The sequence below is a fragment of the Phyllostomus hastatus genome, unplaced genomic scaffold (genome assembly GCF_019186645.2).
Source record: "Phyllostomus hastatus isolate PE091 unplaced genomic scaffold, TTU_PhHast_1.1 phas_contig_254, whole genome shotgun sequence".
Lineage (NCBI taxonomy): Eukaryota > Metazoa > Chordata > Mammalia > Chiroptera > Phyllostomidae > Phyllostomus > Phyllostomus hastatus.
The window spans coordinates 10,139,397-10,163,554 of NW_025333810.1; the positions used below are offsets into that span (position 1 = coordinate 10,139,397).

At 40.4% G+C, this 24,158-nt stretch overlaps 1 protein-coding gene across 4 annotated transcripts in view; it reads right to left on the reverse strand.

Moving 5' to 3' along the window:
• TRIM36 (tripartite motif containing 36) overlaps positions 1-22,778 on the reverse strand; it is a 40,499-nt gene extending 17,721 nt beyond the window's left edge. The window contains exons 1-4 of one of the 4 annotated variants that reach the window (XM_045838000.1): positions 22,449-22,778; positions 11,077-11,311; positions 2,554-2,574; positions 1,264-1,589 (exon numbers count right to left, since the gene is read on the reverse strand). In XM_045838000.1, coding sequence (XP_045693956.1) covers positions 1,264-1,589; positions 2,554-2,574; positions 11,077-11,311; positions 22,449-22,511 — 645 coding nt within the window. In that variant the 5' untranslated portion in view covers positions 22,512-22,778. Of the gene's footprint in view, positions 1-1,263; positions 1,590-2,553; positions 2,575-11,076; positions 11,312-13,253; positions 13,527-22,448 lie in introns of those variants that run through there. The other 3 variants (XM_045838002.1, XM_045838001.1, XM_045838003.1) reach the window with 3 other exon arrangements.
• Positions 22,779-24,158: the final 1,380 nt, after the last annotated feature.

Below are 24,158 nucleotides of genomic sequence, written 5' to 3' on the forward strand. Positions count from 1 at the left end.
TCCAAGATTCTACCTTCTCAAAGTCACTACATTTAAAATAAAATATAAAGTTTGGCTTTCTGCAAGGAATAATCATAAGAACTCAAAGCTATAAGCAACTATTCTATAGAATAACCTTTTTAGAATTTTTCTGTATTGAATAACATAACTGAGATAAAAAAAGATTTTTCTCAATAAAACCTATTCTCATTTTTTTAGTTCTCTTATTAATCTTTTATTTATAAACAGAAAGAATAAGACTGCAATTTATATTCAAAATTTTTACTGAAAATCTCATGAATTCTTAACTCATAAAACCCAAGCCTAGTATAATTTATTCAATAATCATAGGTTCTTTCATGATGGGATTAATCAATTTATTAATTTAAAAATGAAACAGTAAACACCATGTTGAAGTCATAAATTTTTAGAAGTCTATGACCTTGAGCATTTAAAATGACATAGGAACATAACAGGATTGAAAACTACTTAATAAACCTTACTACACTGATGTAGTCTGAAAAAGAGTCATTCAAAACACAGAAGCACAGGTTTGCTTGAATCTACAGTTTACTACACTATTTAATACGATCTAAATAATTAGCTCATAATTTTAAGACTATTCGGAATTTTTTCCCATTTTTCAATTACAAATTAAAGGTTTTATGCTCAATAATATAAATAGATTTTAATATAGTGTAGCTAAATTGTAAGGAATAAAAACTTTAATTGAGAATCTACAAAAATCAGAAAGCAGTGTAACTGAAGATACAAAAAATCATTCTGCCCTTCAATCACAGAGCAGGACTAACAGTACATAAAGTTCTTCTGAACATTATTATAGAAGTTACCCAGAATATTTAAGAAATACAAATTCTACTTCAGATACTAAGTGGTATATCATGAACTTCAGAATATTAGGCTATAATTACACCAATTTATTCATAGTAAAGTTCTAGGTAACTTTTAGACAATTATGGGTTTGTCATATTAAAACACAAAAGCTTTTCAACTTTAACCATTTTAATTTTAAGGAGTATGTCTGAGATCACCTTCCTTCCATTCCTCCGAGTTACCATTATGAACATTCATGTGCTGTGTTGTATTATTTATACTTCTAATCCATGGGTATGTTTAGCAGCACACTAAATAACTCTACCTATGAGGACTTAATTTCTTGTACAGGCTTTTAAAGTTATTTTTTCTTACTGTCAAATTCTAAAATGAATGCAATAATTCCTTTTATAATATTGTTTAATATTCTAACAATAAAACTTCACTTACCTTGGGTCTAAAATTAGTGGTTGGGCCCACATACTCATGCTGAGCTTTTACAGTACCCCAAGGATGATAAATTTTGAAGCATTCATTGCAGTAGCTTGCACTACAGTCCATGCAACTTTTTGTGGATTCTTGAGGTGGTGGTTTACAAAGGTCACACATAATGGCTGTGGCTGCCCTGGCTGCCTGCCGATATTTCTCGACAATAGTTTCCAAAGTAAAATTTCGAAAGAGACCATTGATTCCTCGTTCTCCAAGATCCACATCATGCTCACAGCCAGGACAAGGAAAAATAGTTGTCCTGGGGGTCAGTGAATTGCGCTTCCAGCCTGCGTGATTAGTAAGTCCTTGTTTAGTTACATCAGTAAGAAAATGAATAAAATGAAGAAAAAAATAATGATGTTTTGGAACAATATATATCTACAAATATATTCCAAAACTATAATGCTCAAAGTGGTTCCCTTTGAATCAATCTGTATTTTGAAATGCTTTTTTAAAAATATTTTCCCTTGGTAAGTAAAAGACAGACCCAAGTTACCAAAGTTATTAAAACCAAAGAGAAAAATATTCTATAGGAAATCCCACATAAAAACCATTTTAAATCAAACAGATATATGGACAAAATATACAGGGTCTGGCAGAAGTAACACCTGCTTGAGTGTGACTGGTAGGGTAATAATATGGGTGTAATAATTTCTAGTTTTAATTTGAACATTTGACCTAAAATGTCATATGGTGTGCTTGAGTGTGATATTGCTATGTTACAGACTTACATGCACAGGATTTTGTAATAAAAAGGGGTGTTATTTGTGCCAGACCTTGTATAATACAATACTACACAGGGTCAGGATCTTTTGAAATTATATAATTAACATTTATAGTTATTTTTATATATCATATCCAAAGGAATTTGACTTCCATTCAAATAAACACAATGTGAGCTATGTGACTAAAAAACGATTCATACATAAAAAAGCAGGAGTCCTTAACCTGGGGCTCCATGATTAGGCTCCAAAAGATCCCAATAGTTTTCCAAACTATTAGAAACTGTATGCAAATTTTGCATATTTATACCTATGCATATTTTCTGTTTAAATAATCCTCACAGATTCTCAAAGGAATATGTGACCACAAAATTGTTAAGATCCACTGCCATAGAGGGCTTCCCCCGTAGTATTGTTTATCTGGGAAAATTCAGTAGGCCAAATCATTTGCTAATTGAGTGCAATCAGTAAGAGTGAAAAGCTCATTCATAGGCCCAGAATCTAGTGACTGACTATAGGAGAGACCAACCATTTAGTATCTTCTTATGACCTGAAAAAAAGAATCATTGAGGTTACTTCATTCAGTAAGCCAAAAGTTAACCAAGAACTATTACAAATAATTTTATGGTATATATACAATACAATGAATGACCTTAAACATCACACTATTATCAATATTATCCTCATTTTAACAAACAAACCGTAACATGGCAATCCTGACCCACAGGTTCACAAGGATCCAGGGTTGTCCATTTAACATAGGTGCATGCATACCAAGTCCCTCCTCTCATTTATAAACCTATTCTTAGAGTATGTAATCTTGGTTACCCACAAAAGAACTACCTAAAAATAAACACAAACTTCTTAAACTACAGCCTTTTTTTAATACTGCCATGTATCCAGACCAAAAATGAATGGTTAAACTTAGTATACCACAATTAGAAAAGGTCTTTAAGCAGCTATGCTAACGTTGTCCTGGCACAGTAACATTATCACTGAAAAGACTGTCTTAAAAAATGCCTGGCATAATATATGTACAGGTAAAATTTGGCAATCAGCTCCCAGGGTTATTCATTTAGGATGACTTCACAACATGCTAGATGGCATTGGGCCCTGAAAGCTAGTTACACAACAAATATGCAGAATATTTTTAATATTCCATCAAGGATATTTTAACCTTTACATTTTTAAACACACAGAAAGAAGCATACCAAAAAAGCTGTCCCATAAAAATCTGAAAATCCTACATAAAATGCATTCTTGTACTAATTATAAAAGCATGCAATATAGTCCAAGATGTTTCACAACATAGCAGGCATATAATAAAATAAGCAGCAAAGCTGTTTTTAAAACACATGCCAATGAAAATTTCATTCAGTGAAAAAACAAGCCATATAATTCTGGAAGTGATACAGTGCAGTGGTCAAGTTTAAACAAATGGAAATTCACATTTAATTGCATGCTTTCAAACATGAACTAGGTGACAGAAATTAAAATAGTTAACTAATCTCAACAGTCAATGTTTTTTAAAAAATGGGTTATTATTGGTTTTATGAATTAAAGGTTGTGATGCACTGAATAATGGGATAAAGTAAAATTAAATCATGCTTTAACGTGTACACTAGTGACGCCCAAAGTTTGGCCTTCATGTTCAAAAGTTTAAAAAAAGTTTCATCCCTTTTCTGTAAACCTCTTTTAACTTACATTTATAATAAAAAGTAAGGCATAAAGCATCAAAATAAACTTCTTAAATACAACGAAATATTTAATAACATTATCTATTTTTGTAAACAGATTTTAAAAGCACTTGAATTTTTTTCAAATGCTGAAGAACTGATATATTTTTATTTTGGTTATCTTTGATTTCTACCATTGTTTTCATAAAAACAACCAATAGAATATGTGTTCAGGGCAGCAAGGAACATAGGACATATCTGAGGATGTTCTGGGAAGTAAATCCAATGAAAAATCAAGGAGTGGAACTAAGAATAAAACGTAATAGAATTAACTTTTTACTCTCTATAGCTCTGCTGTCCAATATAGTTAGTAACCATTAGCCAAATATGGCTATTGGAATTAGATTTAATTCATATTAAATTAAAAATTTACTTCCGAGGTCGTACCAGCCACATTTCAAATTCTCAAGAGCCACATGTAGCTAGTGGCTGCCATACTGTACCGTGCAGGGTCAAAAATCTGCATGACTGTAGAAAGTTCCATTGGATAATACTGCTCAATAGCACGGTATGAAAAAGAAAAGTAATAATGGCTTAGAAAGGTACGGTAGTGATGTAGGCCAAGCAATGTAATTTTAAGTCAAACTACATTTGTGGGGTCAATAATATACACAAATGATTGGAATACTGCCATCTTGCAGAATCAATTCTTTTGCCCATATAACTTTAGTTCAAGAACAAATTAAATCAAGTATAAATTGATATAATTTAAAAATGAAGACTCCAAAATATCTTCAAATTGGTTTATAGCAAATCCCCCCAAAAGTCAGCTTTCAGTCATGTTTCAGCATTTAAATATGAAGAGAAAAGAAAGTATTTCAAAACAAAGAGAGTCAATACATAACAGATTCACAGAAACTCTGCTAGCTGCATGCTCTCCCACATTCCAGCTAGAAACAACCTCCCGATGTTACCGCCTGGCATGGCAGTCAGTGGGCTACCTCTCCACACCCTGGACGTTCACGTTGGGTTTCTCAGTGTTTGGCAATGGGTTGATATTTATACCGCTACCCTAGTGTTTCTTTTGCACAGTCTGACCATCTGATTCCTACCAGTTATGTTTAATTATTGAGGATTATTAGTCTTTTCAACTTGCAATCCCTTTTTCTCAACTACTAACTTAATCAAAAACAGATAATAAGCAATGAACTTTTAAAAAGCAAATTGCTCCTACCTTTCCTCCTAATTGCTATATTTCAATATTTAAAATTCTCAGAGACTCACTAAAACAGAATGTACTTTCAACTCTTTTTTTTTTTTAAAGATTTTATTTTTAGAGAGAGGGGAAGAGAGGGAGAAAGGGAAACACTAATGTGTGGTTGCCTCTCGCACACCCCCTCCTGGGGACCTGGCCCACAACTCAGGTCATGTGCCCTGACTGGGAATCAAACCTGCAAGCCTTTGATTTGCAGGCCTGTGCCCAATCCACTGAGCCACACCAGCCAGGGCTAATTTTAGCTCCTTAACTCTTTGATTTCTTCTAAGCAGTAGTTACATTTCATTTTATACAGTCCTAAAATTATTCGACTCTTTGAAGGCAGCCATGAGGCTAATGTGGCCCCCAGTGAAAATGACTTTGACACCCCTGCACTAAAGCCTGTAAGAAAAAAGATTATATGTGGCTTCTAGTAGTGACTGTAAGATTTTAAAGTCAAAGCATGTGGAGGAAGATAAGGAAGACAGAAAAGGGATAACATTTCAGATGTTTATTTTCTCCAATAAAATATAAGGTATCACCAGCATTTCTCTCTCTCTCTCTCTCTCTCTCTCTCTCTCTCTCTCTCTCTCTCTCTCTCTCTCTCTCACACACACACACACACACACACACACACACAGCCAATTTTACTTTAAAGGTCAACTGGAGTAAGTAAAAAACTTTTTTTTAAAAAATAAGATGGACTGGCCCATCTTTTTATATAGAAAGAAATACTTCAGAAAGCCTTAAAAAGCAGTGTATGTTATTTACCCACAAATGGGTAAGACCCCAATGTTACAACTCAAATACTTTAAAACATTAACAAAGAAAAGAACCATATGCATAAAACAAGCAAAGACCATTTTTAACTACAAAAATTCTCAACATCTTTAAGCAAATTTTTAAACACAGAAGCAAGCATTGACTTATTTAACCTCCCCAAGGTAGCAATATGGCTGTTAACATAAGCTTGTTCCACTCCATAAGCTTTGTTCCACTCCATAAATGTAAAGGCTTTTTAAATTAACATTATTTTAAAAAATAACAGAGGTACATTATTTTCTTTAAAAATACTTTGTCATGTATATTGACAAAATTGCAAGCACTAACAATCAGTGCTACCCTTTAAAAACATCAGAATTTGTTTGGAAATTTAGTCCTGTTGACCTTTAATTCATGTCAGCCCAATTTATTCATTTTCCACAGAATTTTGAAGACTTGACCACTGATGTTTAAAACCTTATCTACACAGGTTATTCATTTAAATCTAACACTATGCTGCCTGCGGCCACACAAGCAATAAAGCATTCTACCTCTCCACCCCAAAGATCTCCGTTGTGATGCTGTGAACAATGAACAGAAAGCTGGATTTAGAATTTAATTTCAAAGAGAAGATTCACAACGTGTTAACAAAAGATAAAGCAGTAACTGTGTCCTGCACATAACACAATCATTGAATTAACAGTAAAAAAATGTGTTTTTCCTGGTATACACGGTATTCATGAAGCCATCAAACCTATCTTTGAGTTCAGAATTAATCACTATTGGTGCAGCACTTCAGAGATCTACACTGTATCTTATAGAGTTGTATTTTTAAACAAACAATCATATTTCTGGTAACTACTGCAAATACAAATAAAATCAAGCATCTTTTGTTTAATTCTTTACTGATGTAAATAAACATTACCAAAACTGTATCTTTGTGACAAAAGGAAATACAAAATATCTTTTAAATACAAAAAGCTTGCATATATATATATATGACCAAAAATTACAGAAATATAGCTCTTTTATTTTTACATAATTTGATATGCTATTTTTATATACACCATAACTCCCTTCAAGGCACCTTTCTTTTTAATCTGTCAAGTGTCCAATGCAATACTGTACAACAAAGGAATATGTGGGCCAAAAGTGGAAGCCATGTATGTCATTTAAATTTCCCAGTAGCTAAATTTTTAAAAACTGTTGAAATTCATTTTAATAACATGTGTTATTTAACCCAAATATCCAAAATACTATTGCTTCAAAATGTGATCAACATAAAAATTAGGAAGAGGTATTTTATAGTCTTTTATTTCTAGGTGTTCAAAATCCAGTGTGTGTTTTACACTTACAGCACATCTCAAGTCAGACTAGCACATCTCAGTGCTAAACAGCCATGCGTGGCTAGTGGCTACTGTGCTGGACAGTCCAGGTCTAATTCAACCCCTTAATTAACACTGGCAAAACTAATTTTTAGAATTCTATTACTCCCACACCCAGTACTCAGAATAGGGTCTCTGATTTCCTTCCCAAGCATGCCTAAATGATGAAAACTTAAATTAAAAAAAACAAAACCTGCCAGATAAAAAGCGAAAATTACCTACCCGAGAATTTATGTTTGAATCTATCCAAAGAAAAGTTACAGAGACTAATGCCCCATAAATGGAGGAAGTGACTTCCACTATTTTAAAACTGGTGATCGTGAGATAGGAAATGCTAAAATTTGCATTCATTTGCTATAAACCTCCAGGATTTACTGCTGTTCTTGGAGACTTCCCACCTTCTAAATGCTCCATCTGTATCTGTTAGCTTACTTTATATGTTCTTGATGAAGGACTACGGTCTATTTATTGCATCTCTTATGAAGCTCTATGTACAATATTAAGCTATATGCTTCTTAAGGAAAAAGATGGATGGGATCTATCGTTTTCACTCTTCAGCATTTAGCCATGTCTTATAGCCAGCAGGTAACAAATATTTGGCAAATGAATGAATGCAACTGGTACTCAAAAAAGCACAGCACTTTGGGGGTGAAGAATACATAGAAGATAATATATCAAATGGCTTGACCCACCCCCAAGATATTTGCAAAAGATGATCACCCATCCATTGTTTAAAACAAAGACTCCAAACACTGATGGCCCAAATGCTGGATGAGTCAGAGTCTAAGATGTGTTTTGGCTGCCCTGACCCTATACTGACCTGGTATGGTGTTTCTAAATAATTTGAATTGACTACCAACATTTAAAAAACAGATCTGGCATCAAAACCACTATCAGGTTTTTGTTGGGGGGGAAAAACAGTAAATCTAACAATCTAGGGCCCCCAAACCCATACGATCATTCACTAGTGTCAAGTGGCTACTTCCCCCTCAGACAAGGCACCCATTCCAGTCTCCGCAATCCCAAGCCACGCCCATTGTCTCCAACAGCATCAGCCTGGAGCCAGCTGGCTGCTGACGCTTGGGCTGTTGGTTTTCTGCAGCAGTTGAGTTAATGAGAAAATGAAATATTTATTTTCCTATGCCTATATCAAAGAAGCAAAACAAAAGAGAGTCCTGTATTTATTTTTCTGGGCCCTGTTTCACTAATAGACCTATTTCACCCCTGTAGCATCTAAATTTGACCTCTAATTTAAACACTTCTAGTGACAGTGACCCAACAAAATTAGGCAGCCCGTTTCATTTTTGGACAGCCTTAGGTGTTTGTTTTCTCTCCTGTTAAACTGTAATCTGCCTTTTTATTTCATCTGTCCATTGATCGGGAACCTTTGCTGGGAAGATATATAGTGTACTATTCTTTCCCACAAAACCACCATCATATTCTGCAAGGGTCCCTTCTCCAAGTTAAATATTCTTATTTCCCATAACTGTGGTTTACAGTAAAGTTTTCTAACTTCCTCCCTCAGGACATAACCTAACTAATCAAGTTCTTCCTAAAGAAGGAGGAGGAACATCTCAGTAATTTCACTTTTCATCTAGACAGAATAAAGTGTGGGGGACTAGATCTTCTGTTCTCCTGAGGATGTAAGATCTCCTTACATTCATTATTACTGAATGTAAGCCGTTACAGCATGCTTTCAACAAACCCTGCAGCAGAGGTTTGTCATTTAACATCTGCTCAACACGTATTTATTAAACATTTACTGAGTACTGTGACAGTAAGTTCCTGAAAACAGAGACAGTTAACTATATTTCACCTATATTGCATTCCTACTTCATATTAATCACATATAAAACAAATCTTAAGATTAGAAGCCTACCTTAAATACAGAATTTTATAAAATACATAGGTGAGCTCAATCTAATCATAACTAGAAATACTAGTACACAAGTAAAATTCCTTTCAATGGTCTGTGCTAAATATTAATTTACAAAAAGTGAATTTTCCTTGGTCAATCAAGCAGGGGTCCCTAACTAGCCAATGAGGATCTAGGAATATCAAGTTTTATCTGGTAGGATGATTTCAAGCTGTTACTGTGTTTCTTCCCCATGTGCCAATTTGCTGGCAGGGAGAGAAATAAAAGTGATGACTTCATAATGAGCATAACCCTCTCCCACCTCATACTCCCTGCACTCCCACAAGTTACCTAGTGCTCCTGTTTTTTGTACACAGTCACACCCTGCACAACGACATTATGGTCAAGGACAGACCACATATATGACAGTGGTCCCATAGGGTTATAAATATCTATCACCTCTTTATGTCATAGCCATCCTAATTTGTGGCACAATGCATTATGTGTATCTGGAGATGTTGGTGTCACCTAACCTACTGCACTGCCAGTCATATAAAAGTACAGCACATACAATTACATATAGGACATAATACTAGCTAATAATATAAACAACTATGTTAGTCGTTTATGTATTTATTGTACTATACTTTTTACTGTCATTTTAGACCATAGTCTTTTTGCTTATAAAAAGTCTTCTGTAAAACAGCATGCCATGTTTTACTGGCAGTAGCCGTATACACCTCATGTTTTCCATGTCTCTTGACTGCAACATTATCTCCTGTACTTGATTTAATCTTGTATTGTTTTGTACAGTAACATGCTGTAAGGCCTGTAGCCTAGGAGTAAGGAGCTCTACCATATAGCCCAGGTGTGTAATAGGCTTGTGTACGTACACTCTATGATGTTCACACCAGCACCAAATTGCCTGATTAGGGATTTCAGAATGTACCCCCATCATTCAGCAGCCCATGACCGTACACATGTGATTTTTATATCTTCCAAGTAACTAGTTATTACCATTTAAAGAAAAACACATATTTTTAAAATAGCATAATACTAGTCTTACAACAAATCTACTCTTATCCACTCTCTAATGGAGCTCAAAGACATAGACATCATCCAAGGAGATTCCATATCACAGCATGGACCAAAAAAAGTGGCATTCTCTAAAATGTAAATATGGAGAGATTCTTTTCTGATAAGAAAAGTTGTTCTTTAAAAAAAAAAAAAAAACAAGATTAAAAAGTTACTCCTATACTATATGAGGAAGAAATTGAGAGTGAAGGATTAAACTGAGAACCTCAAAGCCCAAATTGGACAGAGTGGAGGCCCTGAGGTCTGGTGCTTATGGCCACCGAAGCAGTGCCCACACAACACTGTGGCATTTCCGCCCCACCTAGGCCCTCATTGCTGATTTTGGTCCTCACTCGCTCCTTAATTTTTCAGTGGCCCTGTTCCCAGTGATTTCAAATTAATTTAGATCTATATTAATCCTATTATGGATGTCCAGAAAAAAGTAACAATATCCCAACAGGAAACAATTCAAACATTGGCTATATAATAAATGTACAGTATGTGTGCTATACATCTCATTAGATCTACTTCTATCACGACTACGGAATTCTACTACTATTTAATTGATGTTCAAAATCTTTATTTTATAAAAATGGATTAAAATAGCTGAAGAAAATAAAGTTCTCAGGTAGAATAAAATGATACCAAATAATTCCTCTAAAAAAATCCTTAGGAGTAGTCACTATGTAGTTTCATCCCTTATTCTGTATATTTATTTACATATTACTATATATAGATGTTTCCCTAGTAAGTACTTCAGTAATCCATCACTCATCCCTCATGTAAAAGATATCACAGGGCAAGAACACCTCCCCTAAAATACACAATAAGGAGTTTAACACAAAGTTGGTGTTCAATACCCAATTTTAAGTGCATTCCAAAAGTCGGTAAGAGTTCATTTTGACATTTTAAAAGGGGCAGGGGCCTCTGTATAACTACAATTCTAACATATTCACCTGGAAAGATTAACCCTGAAAATGATAGAAGGAATTTCCCTTCCACAGTTATCAATGAAGCTCCCTGACCCAATTGTTCTACCACCTACCTGGTCTGTTAATCCGGTCGACTTTATCCAGGCTAGGGGAGTGGAGCCAAAGTCGAGGACTGCTCTGATTGGAGTTGTCTGATCCCACGTCATTGAATGAATCATCAAGTGTCAGCAAGAGTTCTTTCACACATTTATGACAGATACTGTGTTGACAAGGGAGAATCAACGGGTGGGTAAACAGCTCCTTGCATGCTGGGCAAATGAGTTCTCTTTCGATATTCTTAATGGTAACCTTAAATTCAAAAAAGAAAAAGAAATCAGAACCAGAGGCTCTTAGTGGGTAAATATATTAATATGCTTAGACCTCTTGTAAGTACATGTGTTTACCTTTCCAAAAGAATTAAGAAATAGATTTCTTTTTTGAAATCTGAACTTCCTTTCTGGCTATGAAATACTACACCATCACTCCCCTTCGCAGCACCCAATAGCCTAGAACTGAGGTGTCATGATAGGGTAAAATTTGAAATATGGGAAAAATTGGCAGAAAATATTAGGGGACCATAACAGTTCATCAATTATTAAGTTATTCAAACCATCACGAATTTACTGACTTAGAACTTCAGGGAATTCCTAAAAGCAGACTACTTCAATAAAAATTAAGAATATAGCACTAAGAATTAGTTTTCCTATTTAGCACATTAACTCTGTGAGTAACAAATAACAAGAGCTGCTCAAAACTAGGTTAGCCAGTGTGTTCATGGAACCCTACTTGAAATCTATTGACAAGCTGAATTATCAGCAATTTCCTACATTAGATGTAACCATTTTTCATATGCTGCAACTGTAATGTAGGTAAAATGCTTGAGGATCTCCTGTTGCAATATCAAAGTAGTTATCTTAATAGCACTTTATAAATATTGAAAGAGTGTAGAGGATTAGAAGGGACCATTGTAAGTGCTTTCGATACTACAAGCTTGCATTATTTTCAATGAGAAACACACTTTAACCATAACCAGTTTTCCCATGCCAATTTTCCCCATGTATATCAATCTTCAAGGGCTATGAATCCAAGTAATTTTAGTGACAGTCCAACTTTAAAGTACTCATAACCTTGTACAATTATTTCAACTACTGGAAATATACAGAATATTAGAGTTGAATTAAGTCACTTCCTTTAATTAAATAAAAATGTATACTATCTTATTTCTATTTCCCCTAAAGCAACACAAAGTGCTTTAATAACCCTGACAACAGCACTACAGCCAGCTGGCTCAATGGGTCTTTGCAGTGTTTCTTGCTGCATCATTCAACAAATATTTAATAAAAACCAACAACACATCACAATTTTAGTAAATTTGGAAAACAGTCACACCTCACAATTCACATTAAATCACAGACCATTTACATCCTATCTCATTGTACAAGAAAACTGACCCTTAATTCAAAGGAAAATATTGTCCTGAATGTTCAAGATAGGTTCTCACACCCCATTTTATGGGAGGTTTATCTCCCACTGGAAGATCTAAATTAGTTTCCATTTTTCTTGTACATGAAACAGTACACAAGCTTTTTAAGCACGATAGATATAAAATAATTTTTACCCAAAAGGTAAATTAGTGTTCATTATACATTCATTGATGGAAAACAATCTGATTAAGAGAAATGTGATGTGGTGGTTCCACAATTAAGCTGTTTCAAAATAAATGAGGATCGACAGAAAACCAACAAGTTCTTAAGAATTGACTATCCCCCTTCAAGCAAAATCACTGGTAGCCGAACAGCTGCCAGAGGGAGCCCCCAGGGGTCCGAACGGAACTCGAGCGCCGACCCCACCGCGCTCCCAGACAAAGGGCGGCGGGACACGCGCCCCGCGCAGCGATGGGCACCAGACTCCGCAAAGCGATATAATTCTACAACCTGAAGCCCATTAAAAAGCCCCGCCCGGACTCCCCCAGGTGCTGAGATGGGCGACAACCGCAACCGAGCTGCGCTCTCTTCCGGACACAGCTGACCCGGAGTCCAGTCCTCCGAGGGGTAAAAAGGGGGCGCACCGGCTTGCAGAACCCGGCCCGGGACGGGAAAGGCGAAGAGGAAGCGAGGCCACCAGCACAGGGCAGCCTTCGCTCCTCGGGAGGAGTGGCTCCCTCCCAGCTGAGCGCTAAGGGAAGAGAGACCTAGGCACCCTGGCGCGCCGCCATCGAGGCGTGGAGCGGTCGCTCCTCTGCCCCGCTCACCAGCGAGTCTGAACCATCCCCCTCCATGTAGCCTCCTTGCAGGTGTCATTAACAGCAGGGTCCAAACGGCAGACCAGAGTCTGGCAGGGTCCGATGGGCGCGTCCCTGCAGCGGCCGTGGAGCCTCGGCTCGGAGCGGGAGGGTGAGCTGGTCAGCCGGACCCGGCCAGCGGACCGACGCGGCCAGAGGCCAGGGCGAATGAAAGCACAAGCGCAGAGAGGAGCTTCGCTCCCTGCGACGGCCCCGGAAACTCAGCCAGCGGCCCGCTGCGGCGGCGGGTACTGCGGACTGCGGCTGGGCGGGCGGCGGAGTGGAGACTAGAGCTCCGGCGTCGCGGAGGGGCGGGGCGGAGGTGGGGCGGGGCCGTCACCCGGGCAACAGGGCCCTCCGCACAAAGGAGGAGGGGCAACAGGTCGAGGGGGCCCCCAGGCGACAGAGCAGCAGGGCAGGGGCGTGGCGTGGGGTGGGGTCCCGCCGCCGCCCCTCGCTCCCACCCAGGCACAAGCCCGTCACGCCCTGTGGGGGGTAGGAAGCCCCTGAGGGGAGAAAGTGAGGGCGGCGGCGGCGGGGCGGGTGTGATGCTGAGCGGCAGTGTACAACCCTGGCCTCTGGCCCCGACAGCTCCCTTAGCTTCATTTTGCTTTCCCTGCTCTTTGGTAAGGCGCGATACCAAGCATCACAGGCAAGCCACACATCCCGACTCTAGACCGGTCGGCGAGGCGCAGGCGGGCCTGTGCCGTCCCACCGAACACGGCAGGACCCCGCGCTGCGGAGGCGCCCGGGACGGGAACTCACCCACCCCACCTCCCCTCTCCGGCCGGCCGGGGGGTTCCCCTAATGGGTCCTAGTCCCCGCCCCGCTCTCCTCCTCCTCCTCTTCCGGCCGATTCACAGCGTGAACTTAACACTCCCGTAGTGCTCAACAGCCACTCTTATGCTGCTTTTTTGGTTCTGCTTTTCCACACGCACAACACGTTCTTGCCAAGTGGCGCCAGGACAGACCGCATAGCAGGGGTCCCTTTCCCTGGCGCTGGACAGGAATTGAATTCAAGAGATGGCAGCAAGGGAGCGCCCGCCCCGGCTAGGGTCAGCGCCCCGCCTCCGACCCCGCAGCTGCTCCGCAGTTTCCCCCATCCTGGGCCGAGCGCGCGGGGAAATCAGGACAGCTGGTGCGGAGCCGCTCCGGCACCCACGTACCCACGTGGTGGGCGCCGGCCGAGGGTTAAGGTGCGTCTTCGACAGATCCGGGGAGTAGGATTGTAACATTCACCTGCCACAGCTCAAGCACATTTCTTCTATCTTGTTTTCAAGGCAGATGGGGAAAAAATTAACATGGGATTGTTGGAAGCCGTATTGGAGCATATTTATGACTGAGAAAACAAGCGCTCTGAACAGCTAGGTGAAGTGACCACAGAACTGGAGCGCAGCATCCCCTTTAGGTTTTGTAATGCTTCCCACTTTATTTTGTATTTGGGAGAAGTCTCTGGCTGTGCAAACTTTTGTCTTTCCACAGCACTGTCAGCAGGGGTAGCCTCTTCTCCAACCCGGCAATTAAATAACGGTGTAGCAGTATACAGTTAAGAACAGCAAGGGACCATAGCGACTGTCTTTAACGGAAACCCTCAATTTGCAGATGAGGTGCAGAGAGAATGAACGCCCTGCCAAGCAAAGACAGGACTTTTTTGATCCGCATTAAGGCCTGTTGTGTGGTCCCACATGCTAGAAAGGTTCCTCTCTTCCCACAAGTTCGAAAGCATCCTAACTAGGAGGAAAATAATGCATGCCTGCAAAATTTAATTACATGTAACAGGCACTATGCCATGTACTTGCATAGATTTTTAAAAGTTCAAACATTAAAAAGCACTATAAATCAGTTTTTATGCTGGTCTTTGTTATACTGGTCACTGTGTTTTTCATAGTGGTCTTTGGGTCAAATAATTCCCCTTTAGCTGTAACCACACATCAGCACACCTAAATAGTGCTGTGGTCCAAAACTAGCAGTTAACAGAGTAAAGGAGATTAGAAGGCTTCATTAACAGGAGCTAAAGATAAAACTGTATGGACAGTATTTGGCTGAACACAAATTTGAAAGCCCTTCCATATGCACATCAAACTTCAGCGAGAAACCATTTTCCACCTGATTCTCAAAGTTCAAAAATTATGTTACTACACTTGGCTAGAATGTGGGGAACTAGGTACTTTCAAACTTTTTTTCTGTGACAATGTAGCCTGGTACAGTTTATTTAAAGGGAAAGTTTGCAAGTTCTATCAAAAGTTGTAAATATACATCCATAATATATACTATACCATGGAATATTAGGCAGCAGTTAAAATGTAGTGATGAGAAAAGATTTCTAAAATTACAGTGATTTTAAAAAGTACAAAACGAGATGAATGCTATATGTTGCCACTGGCAAAATGATAAGACAGGCATATATGCTTATATAGGCAAATAAGTGACTAAAAATAAAACTCTGAAATAAACCACACACATGCCAAAAATAATGGTATTGCAGAGTAGTAAGGGGAAGAAGTCCAGTATAGAAGACTTTTCACTCAGCATTAAATTGTTTGTACTTTATAATGTGCTTTACTTCCAGAAACTTTTTAATGTAATTTAATCCATATACTTTTAAAAGCAAAAGGGTGAGGAGGGATATTGTTAACAAGACAGCAAATATCACCGGTCTAAACCATCATTCTCCCACTTCCCTGGTCATTTCTAACTCCCTTGGCTGCCACACTTTGGGTCATCTCATCCATTTCTCTCAGTATCCATACATTCCAGTCTTCAAGTTACCAAAGATACAAGATCCTTCCCAGTTCCTCAAGTTAAAATCCTGGGGCGGGGGGGGGGGGGGGGGTAACTCTCTTCTCTCCTTCCCCCTACCTCCGATTAGCCTTCAAATACTTTCTCCTCACATTCTCTCCTTTCTCAAACTCACTGCTAATTCCCCTGCCTACTTTGACCCTCCTCTCCCCATGCCTATAGATTACAATAATAGCCTATCGATGAGGTATTTACAAATGACTTTCCATATGTGTAAGTCAGTACCCTTACAGAACCATTTGCACAGGGGCAGAAAATCTATGGTCCTGGACAACAAGCAACTTTGTACAGGAATATAATAGGGGTTGTATGTGCATGTGAACATATTTAAATGTTTAGCAGGGGTGGAGGACAGAGAGGTAAACTTGTAATAACACAAAATGAGTCTGCTACAGTATGGAAGGCCTGGAATACCATGCTTCTTTTCCATAGATGTCAAGAATCTTTTGAAGGCTTTTAAGTGGGAATAATGTCAAAGATCTGTATTTTTTTTAATCATTATCCTAATTTGCATTGCATATGCTCTCTCTTGGTGCCTACACCTCTTTAATTTGGAGTATCCTAGTACCTCCTTTTCCAATACTTCTTTTAAAATACGGGTCAAAATTCAACACAAAGAAGCGTATTATTTATTCCACACCTAACACCCACCTGCCAAGTCTGCAAACCTTTAGTACCCTTGCCTACATTGTGGCGTCTTGCACTTGTTGACGTAGTTTAATTGCTCTTCTGTCACAGAGGCATGAGCTGTCCCCCATCTATCTACTTCATGAAGTCCAAGATGTCAAGGAAGGATGTCACCAATTTTCTCCTACTTCGCCTGCCAAGAACTGCCACCCCCCAAACACACACACACACCCCATTCAAGTTTGGTAAAACAGAAGCTCAATAAATGTTCCTGACCCAACATTAAAACATAAACCGGTTACCCTTGAGACTATAACCTATGCAGTCAACTGACCAGGTCTCTTTCCATACTGACTCCTAATATGAACAAAAGATTAAATTACTGGCAGAATCAAGTCCTAATGACCATAGTGCACATTTCAGTAAGTGCTGTGAGGCACCACTGGCTCTTAATCGGTTTGGTCTGAAATCGAACAGCCAGAGTTTGTTGACATACTGTTAGTCTGTCCTGAACAAGAAGTAACAAGGTGATATGGCCACATGTGCCTAAACTTTGCTCCCTGTTGAGAACCTATAGTCATTGAACAACCTGGGTACAAAATTAAGAGAGTTCTGAACTTAGGGGAAATAAGGAAGATGGCAATGAATTAAATCACTGGGTTTCACAGTGGCACGGGCACTGTCTACTTTGCTGGGTATCAGGAACTCAAGGTGAAGGAACAATAAACGTCATTTATTAATTATTGACCCAAGCCTCTGACAGGCCAAGCTCACCTGTCATAAAGTGTTTCTATGGGCACAACCGCAGGGGAGGGAGTCCAGTGAGCCAGAAAGTTCAGATTTCCATTGCCTGGCCAAATCCTACTCATCTTTCAAGCTGCAGATAGAAAGCCTCCTTCCTCATTAGTGTAGTTTTCATTGATTAGCTCCCCACACTCTAAACTCCTTTAGCACTTAAGAGTGTTACTACTCAGTTTAATATGACTCCGTACTCTCATTTCATACACTGTTTAACATTTGGTAAGCCTTATCTTCCCATCCATTCAAACTCTGGTTTGTTTTAAGAGAAAATCTAGTAGGTATTTATCTGCTAAATGGTAGCACCAACCAACAATCTGAAACTGGATATGAGGAACACAGCGCTGCTCTGGCAGACATTTTCCCATTAATGGTGGAGTATACTGGCTGAATGCCTGGTGGGCCAAGGAGTCTCTCGGCCACCTTCAGGTAAACAACACTGGTAATTGTTGAAGGTTGTTAGCAAGTCTCTTTAACCCTATTTTACTATTCCTACATTTAGGATAGCTAGGGTTAGCAAATAAAAACAGGATAGACATCCTGTTAAATTTCATTTTCAGATACACAATGAAATTATTTTTAGTATAAGTATGTAACAGATGTTGAATGGGACAAACTTATACTAAAGAAATTATTGATTTATCTGAAAGTCAAATTTAACTCTAATCCCTGTATTTTGTCTGGCAGCTCTACCTCTACTTGCTAATGATCAGTTTGGAAATAAGGTGTCTCAAGACCCAACCCTGTTGTCATAGTAGCTATGTGCAATAGCTTGCACTTATTGAGGGCCTACTATGTGTCAATGACAGTATCAGGAACTTAAGTGAATAAAACATTCACTTAAGCCTTGCAATAACCCTGTGAAATAGGTGTAATTCCCTTCAGAGGGAACATGTAGCAACCATAACTCCTGCCCACTTCCATCCACAGACTAAGTAAGTCACATGATTACATAAAATTCCAAAGAGCCAGATTCAAATCTGGATCTCAGCTTGGCATCCCTTACTTGCCCACAGGTAAGTATAAAACATGAAATTTATAATTTCACTCAAAACTCTCATTTAAACATTCTTTTACTAAGTAGTTTAAGAGATATATTTTCAAGTTATTCTTCTAAACAATGTAGCAAAAACATCAGAGGAAAATTATAATAATGTTTTATGAAACTAGCTATTTTCAAATGACACTGTTTCAGTCAAAATCTTTTGTTTGCCTTCTGTACCTCCATAACTCACACATTTTACCCAATTTCAAGATATAAAAAATATTTTTTAAAGAACACTTTGCAATGAACACAATCTTAGTATTATCATCCAGTTTAGATTTCAGTTGTGTGAGCAACTATCAATTGAACTTTCTGAAACAAACCATTTCATGGTATTTTGGTTTTGATCCCAGGAGATGTTTAAGACTTTATATTAGTCTAGATTTGAGGATCTTACAAACCTAAATCTTTCAGGGTGTAAGTGTAAAGTCAATTTTTGGATTCATAAAAGTTGAGTCTTTTGTGCCTAAAAGATGTTCAAAGTTAAATGTAATAATTCACCAAGTAATGGAATCATTGCCTGTTTCTCTATCAAAATTAAATGTAACATTCCAAAGCCTCTTTTATTTTGCTGAAACAATTGTACTCTTTGAAAGTATCTGAACAGTAATTATTGAACTATGAGAAATATGAAGTACTTTCTGGCTATTTATACATAAATATATATATATGTTAAATACTCTATAAAGAGTTATACCAAATTTAAATTCTTCAATGATCTTTGTCATTGAATCTTCATTATATGACTCCAGAAGAGTGTATAACGATGTGAAGGGGAAGGTGTATGAACATGATAAATAATTCTAGCCTGGCAAATTATTCTAGAGACCAATAGATATTGACCACAGATTTGGAAAGCTTTCTTTTAGTCCAAAGAGACAAGTTAAAAACATAAAAACAGCTTCCAGAAATACAAATTTCTCTGATAGTGAAATGTAAGGAATTCCATTTACATTGATTTTTAAACCTCTTGAGAATTATCGTAGGTTTTAACCATACTTAGAGTGTATTGTTTGCTGAGCAGAAAGACCACACTGGCAGGGATCACTGTGTACTTTAAATATTAAAGTCATCATCACAATAGAGTAAAATAAGCCCATCCATCCAGTTTCTCCTGTGGGTTTTAGGTTACCTTAAGATGAAAGGCTCACCTCCCACATTCAAAGAACAAACAACACGCTAATGTAATTTACAATAGACACAGCAGCAACCTGCTGCCAAGGGCGGAGGCAGTGAACTGGAGGTGGGAGAGAAGTTCGACCTTTTGCTCTGCAAAACTTTCTGGAAAGGTTGAACATTTTGAACAAGCACATATTAATTTAGTAATATTTTAAAGCCATCAGAGAAAAGTGAAAGAAATTATCATGATGGTCAACCCACTGGTCTCAACTTGGAAGGGAGAGAAAGGGGGCAAGAGGATGACTGGCCTCTGCTCTCCATTAACTCAGCCACCTTGGTGTAATTAGATCAGTTTCACCTTATTCCTTACATTGCAAACCTGAACTACAAAGTGGAACCTAACTCCTCAAAGGAAAATAAAGCAAGTAAATCTCAAAGTTCTGCTATTCCATGGCTAATATTCAATGAGGTAGGTATTTGGTGTTCACTGTGTAATCACACACAAATTGAGGGTTTTAAATAGAGTTGGGGTTTGGAGGCAGTGAGGACAGTGGGAAGGGAATAATAAGCTTGAGTCAAAATAGTTAGAAGGCTATTACTGACACACACCACCACCACCACCAAGAAAAAAAAAAGTCAGAGGGAGGAACTGTCCCAAGTTTATTGTGAGAGCAGCCTGCTCCCCAAACTCAGGGATTTCACAGGGACACCCAGCCTCTATAACTTTGGCAGTCAACTGAGCATGCTGTTTGCTGCAGGCCCCTTGCTGAAGCCTAAATAGAGAGTGAAGCAGAGAAGCTCAGTAGATGAAAGGAGGTTATTTTGCTTTTGCTTTTTCATTATAGTGAGCATAGTATGGTAAACACATTGCAAATTCTGAGAGGTTTATTTTTGTTTACCTGACTTTACCATAAGAAATTTTAAGGGTTCACTAATGGTTTTGACCTACTTCCTTCCCCATTACAGGAAATTTACCCGTGTGATTTATAATCACCTGAGGTGTCAACATGCAGATCCCTAGATCCCAGAATTTAAAGCTTTACTATTCTCTCAGAATTTAAAGCTTTACCTGCTGAAGATATAAGTATTAGTCAACTGATACAATTCTGGCTTACTTGAAGAATGTCTGAGAACCACAGGCCTAACTAAATTCACCTCTCAATTGAGACTGGTCCATTTATTTTGTAATCAACAAATTGCCTCCTCTTTCCCCCGCCCCCATCCCGCCAGAGCTCTCTTGCACCACGGTCCTGCTGTGCGCTTTTTGAGGGTTGGGTCTTGGCCATCTGGCTGCGGGCCTCCTCACTCAGAACCAGCACTCCTTCTGGACTTCTCTCTCCAGGATAGGCCCTGCAGAGGATAGAGAGGGATGTGGTATGCACCCTAGGCCTGGGGGCAGCCAACGGCAGACTATTGGTGGCGACCAGGCACTTGCATGTGCTGGCCAGGGTGTCTGTCTCCATGCGTGACTGGGAGACCCCTGGAGGTGCAGGGTGGAGCCCATGGTAGAAAGAAAAGTGGAACAAGGAAAAAGGGTCTTCCATTTGTACTTCTGGTCCAGGGCTGTCATTGCTAGGGGCAGTCCACCTTCGAAATGTTAATAAATATTCTATTCCAGATGAGGAGATTTCATGTGTGCAGAACAGGAGAGTTCGTTCAGGGAGGCACACAGTTCGCCCAGGGCATTTTAGCCTCTAAGTGCATTAAACCGGCTTCCCAGCTGCAAGACTGTCTGCCCCACTCCAGACTTTGTGCCCGCGGAGCTGAGATAAGTGATGTATGAGACTCAAGTTTCAGGTGCTCACACCAGGCCTGCAGAATCATCCTCCTTTCTGAGGAGAGTCCTTTTTCCTTTGTGCCACCACCTCTTCTCAAAACTCCAGGTGCAGAAGGCAAACGCAGACCCCCCCACTTCTTGCTTTTTCTTGCGAATCCCAGCGGACCGCGCACCGGGTGGCCTTTGCTTTTCCCGACACCTCCCTTCTGCAAACGATTTAGGCTCCTCTCTGGGCAGTTTCTCTAAAGCTATGCGGAGGCAAGTCTTCTCGCAAGGCTTTCTACCGAGGCGCGGCGCCACTTGGCCCGGCCGAGGGCGTGGTCGTGAGGCGCCACCAACAGCGCCAGCCTGCATTTGGAAAGGGCTCCGGGACAGGTGCTGGGCTGAAATCTGGCTCTTTATCATTTCCCCCCTCCCCACCAGAAGGAGTCTGCTTGAAAGGTTCGCAGCCTGGGGCAAGGCTAAGGACTTTAGAAGGAAGGCTGAAAACGCCTAGGCGGGGCGATCAAAGGTTCTACCCTGTTTACCAGCTACACGGTCGGACTTCACGCTCAAGCAGATCCCGCCCTCCCTGCCTGGCCACCGGCAGCTGGGATCCACCCACCCCGCGTTTGGTATCTGGACGGGAGAGGTTACCCACTCGAAGTCACCACGCCCGGGCAGCCCTAGGTGCTTCCAGGAGCGTCCCGTTGGCCAACGCCCGACCCTTCTTCCCCGGGATGCACGCTGAGCGCTCGCCCCTAGCGGTCCCGGGAGCCTCTCCCGTCGCCCAGCTGGCCCCAGACGCGCCGGAAAGCTCCAGTTGGCTCATTTCAGAGATGCCGCGTCATAAAGAAAAGGCGGCTACTTTGCATTCTGCAGCTGCTGGGACGCCCGCGCTGAGAGCGCGGACCGGGATCCCAGCCCCCGCCCTGAAATGGAGCGGGGCACCCACAGCTACCCGCCAGGTAGTGCCGGAGGTGGGTGCCCAGGCCGCCGCACTGCGCGCCCCAGCACTTACCTTTCCTCTGGCTATCAATTCCATGATGTAGCCAAATTCACTTATCTCCCCCGACTCAGACATGGTTACGGCCCTTCACAAACTCTGGAGGGCCTAGGCAGGTGCGTCCAATTTTGTTTTTCTTTTTCTCTGCTTTTTAGTCTGACTTTTGCCTAACGCCCCGCCAGCATGCTGTTAACCAGGAAAAATGAGAAAGCGAGGAAACAAGCAAAAAGCGGGGCTGGTTGGGAGGACGGCCATAGAGGGCTCCTGGGCAGCCCCTGCTAGTGTGCTCGCCTCTGGGTGAAGCGGTCCGGGCCGGGCGAGGTAACGGAACAAACCAGGGCGGCGGCAGCCGTGAAATCCTCACCAGGCGGAGCCCCGCCGAGGCCCCGCCTCCTCGGGGGTCGCGGCCCGCGCCTCCTGCCGGTCCGACCGCCGCCGAGACAAACACCGACACAAAAGCGGACCGAGCCCTGACACCCACTGGATGGTTAAATCGGTGCTTTATCCGATGCCCGGGGAGGTGCACGTCCGGAGCTCCCAGTGGGAGGCCCAGGAAAAACCCCCATCACACTGTCTGGAGGTGCGAGGGCAGAGAGAATGAATGCAGAGGAGGCACAACAAAGGATCTGGCTGCCAGCGCCGGAAAAAAGAGAAAAAAAAAAATAAGTGAGGGCCCAGGAAATGGCAACGCCGCATCTCAAGTCAGCCTTCCTGAAATCCAATAGGTAACAAAGACCAAGCCCAGCGCTTCTGAGATGAGAACAAACACAAGGATTGTATTTTAAACACTCTAAGTGTGTAAGGTCGATTGTATCTCTATATTCTCTTGACACTCAACCTTCCCCTAATTAAAAAAAAAAAAATTAAAAAGCATTCCTGCCAGCAAGTCTCCTGGACAAACGCTCTCACTCACCCTTACAACTAACTCACTTTCCAGTTACTTGTTTCATGGATTGAGTTAAACATTCAGTGCATGTTTCTCACATTTTACACTTCTTTTTAAAATAGCAGCTCCCCTAGGAGGCTGCAGCTGAAATGGTCTCTCAGTCTTCCTGCTTCATTCATACCTGACAGTCTTTGCTTCTCCTGAAAAGAAAACTTGGCTGAACAAAGTCAGATCTAGTCTATTATTCCTCTGTAGGCAGTCTTACCTTTCTTAAAAAGGTGGAAAGAGAAAAGGACTTGAGGTTTTCTACCAAAAAAAAAAACAAAAACAAAAAAACCCTGCCATCCATGATTAGATGAGACACAAATAACAAGATTTACTACGAGAGTGAACCAGAGTGAACCACTTCCTTTCAGCAGGTTGGCAGCCTTGCCCTGGGTTCAGCATCAGTGGCAGGGTGCAGTGTGGAAATGACCTGATTTGCAGGAGCATAGGCATTTGCCTGCTTGATGAGACAAGGATTTTCTTGTTTGCCTCTTCTTTTGGTCATTTTAAAATTTCTCCTCTCTGGCCCAGAAGTCCAAAAGTATATAATTTTATTTCCTGCACATCTCTTCTTAAATGTCCAATGATCTCACCTTGACTGTTCTTCTACCAGAACTTTGCTCTTCCTCTTAATGTGTTGCTTTCCTTCCGCCTCGGTCCGCATAGTCTATTAGATCAAGCAGCAAAAATTAATGCGCTGGGTATTCATCTGTGGAGGATAAGTTGGAGCAGATGCAATCATAATGCATTTTGCTTTGAAGCTGCTTGTCCTTCCCAAGTTCTGTAGAACCATG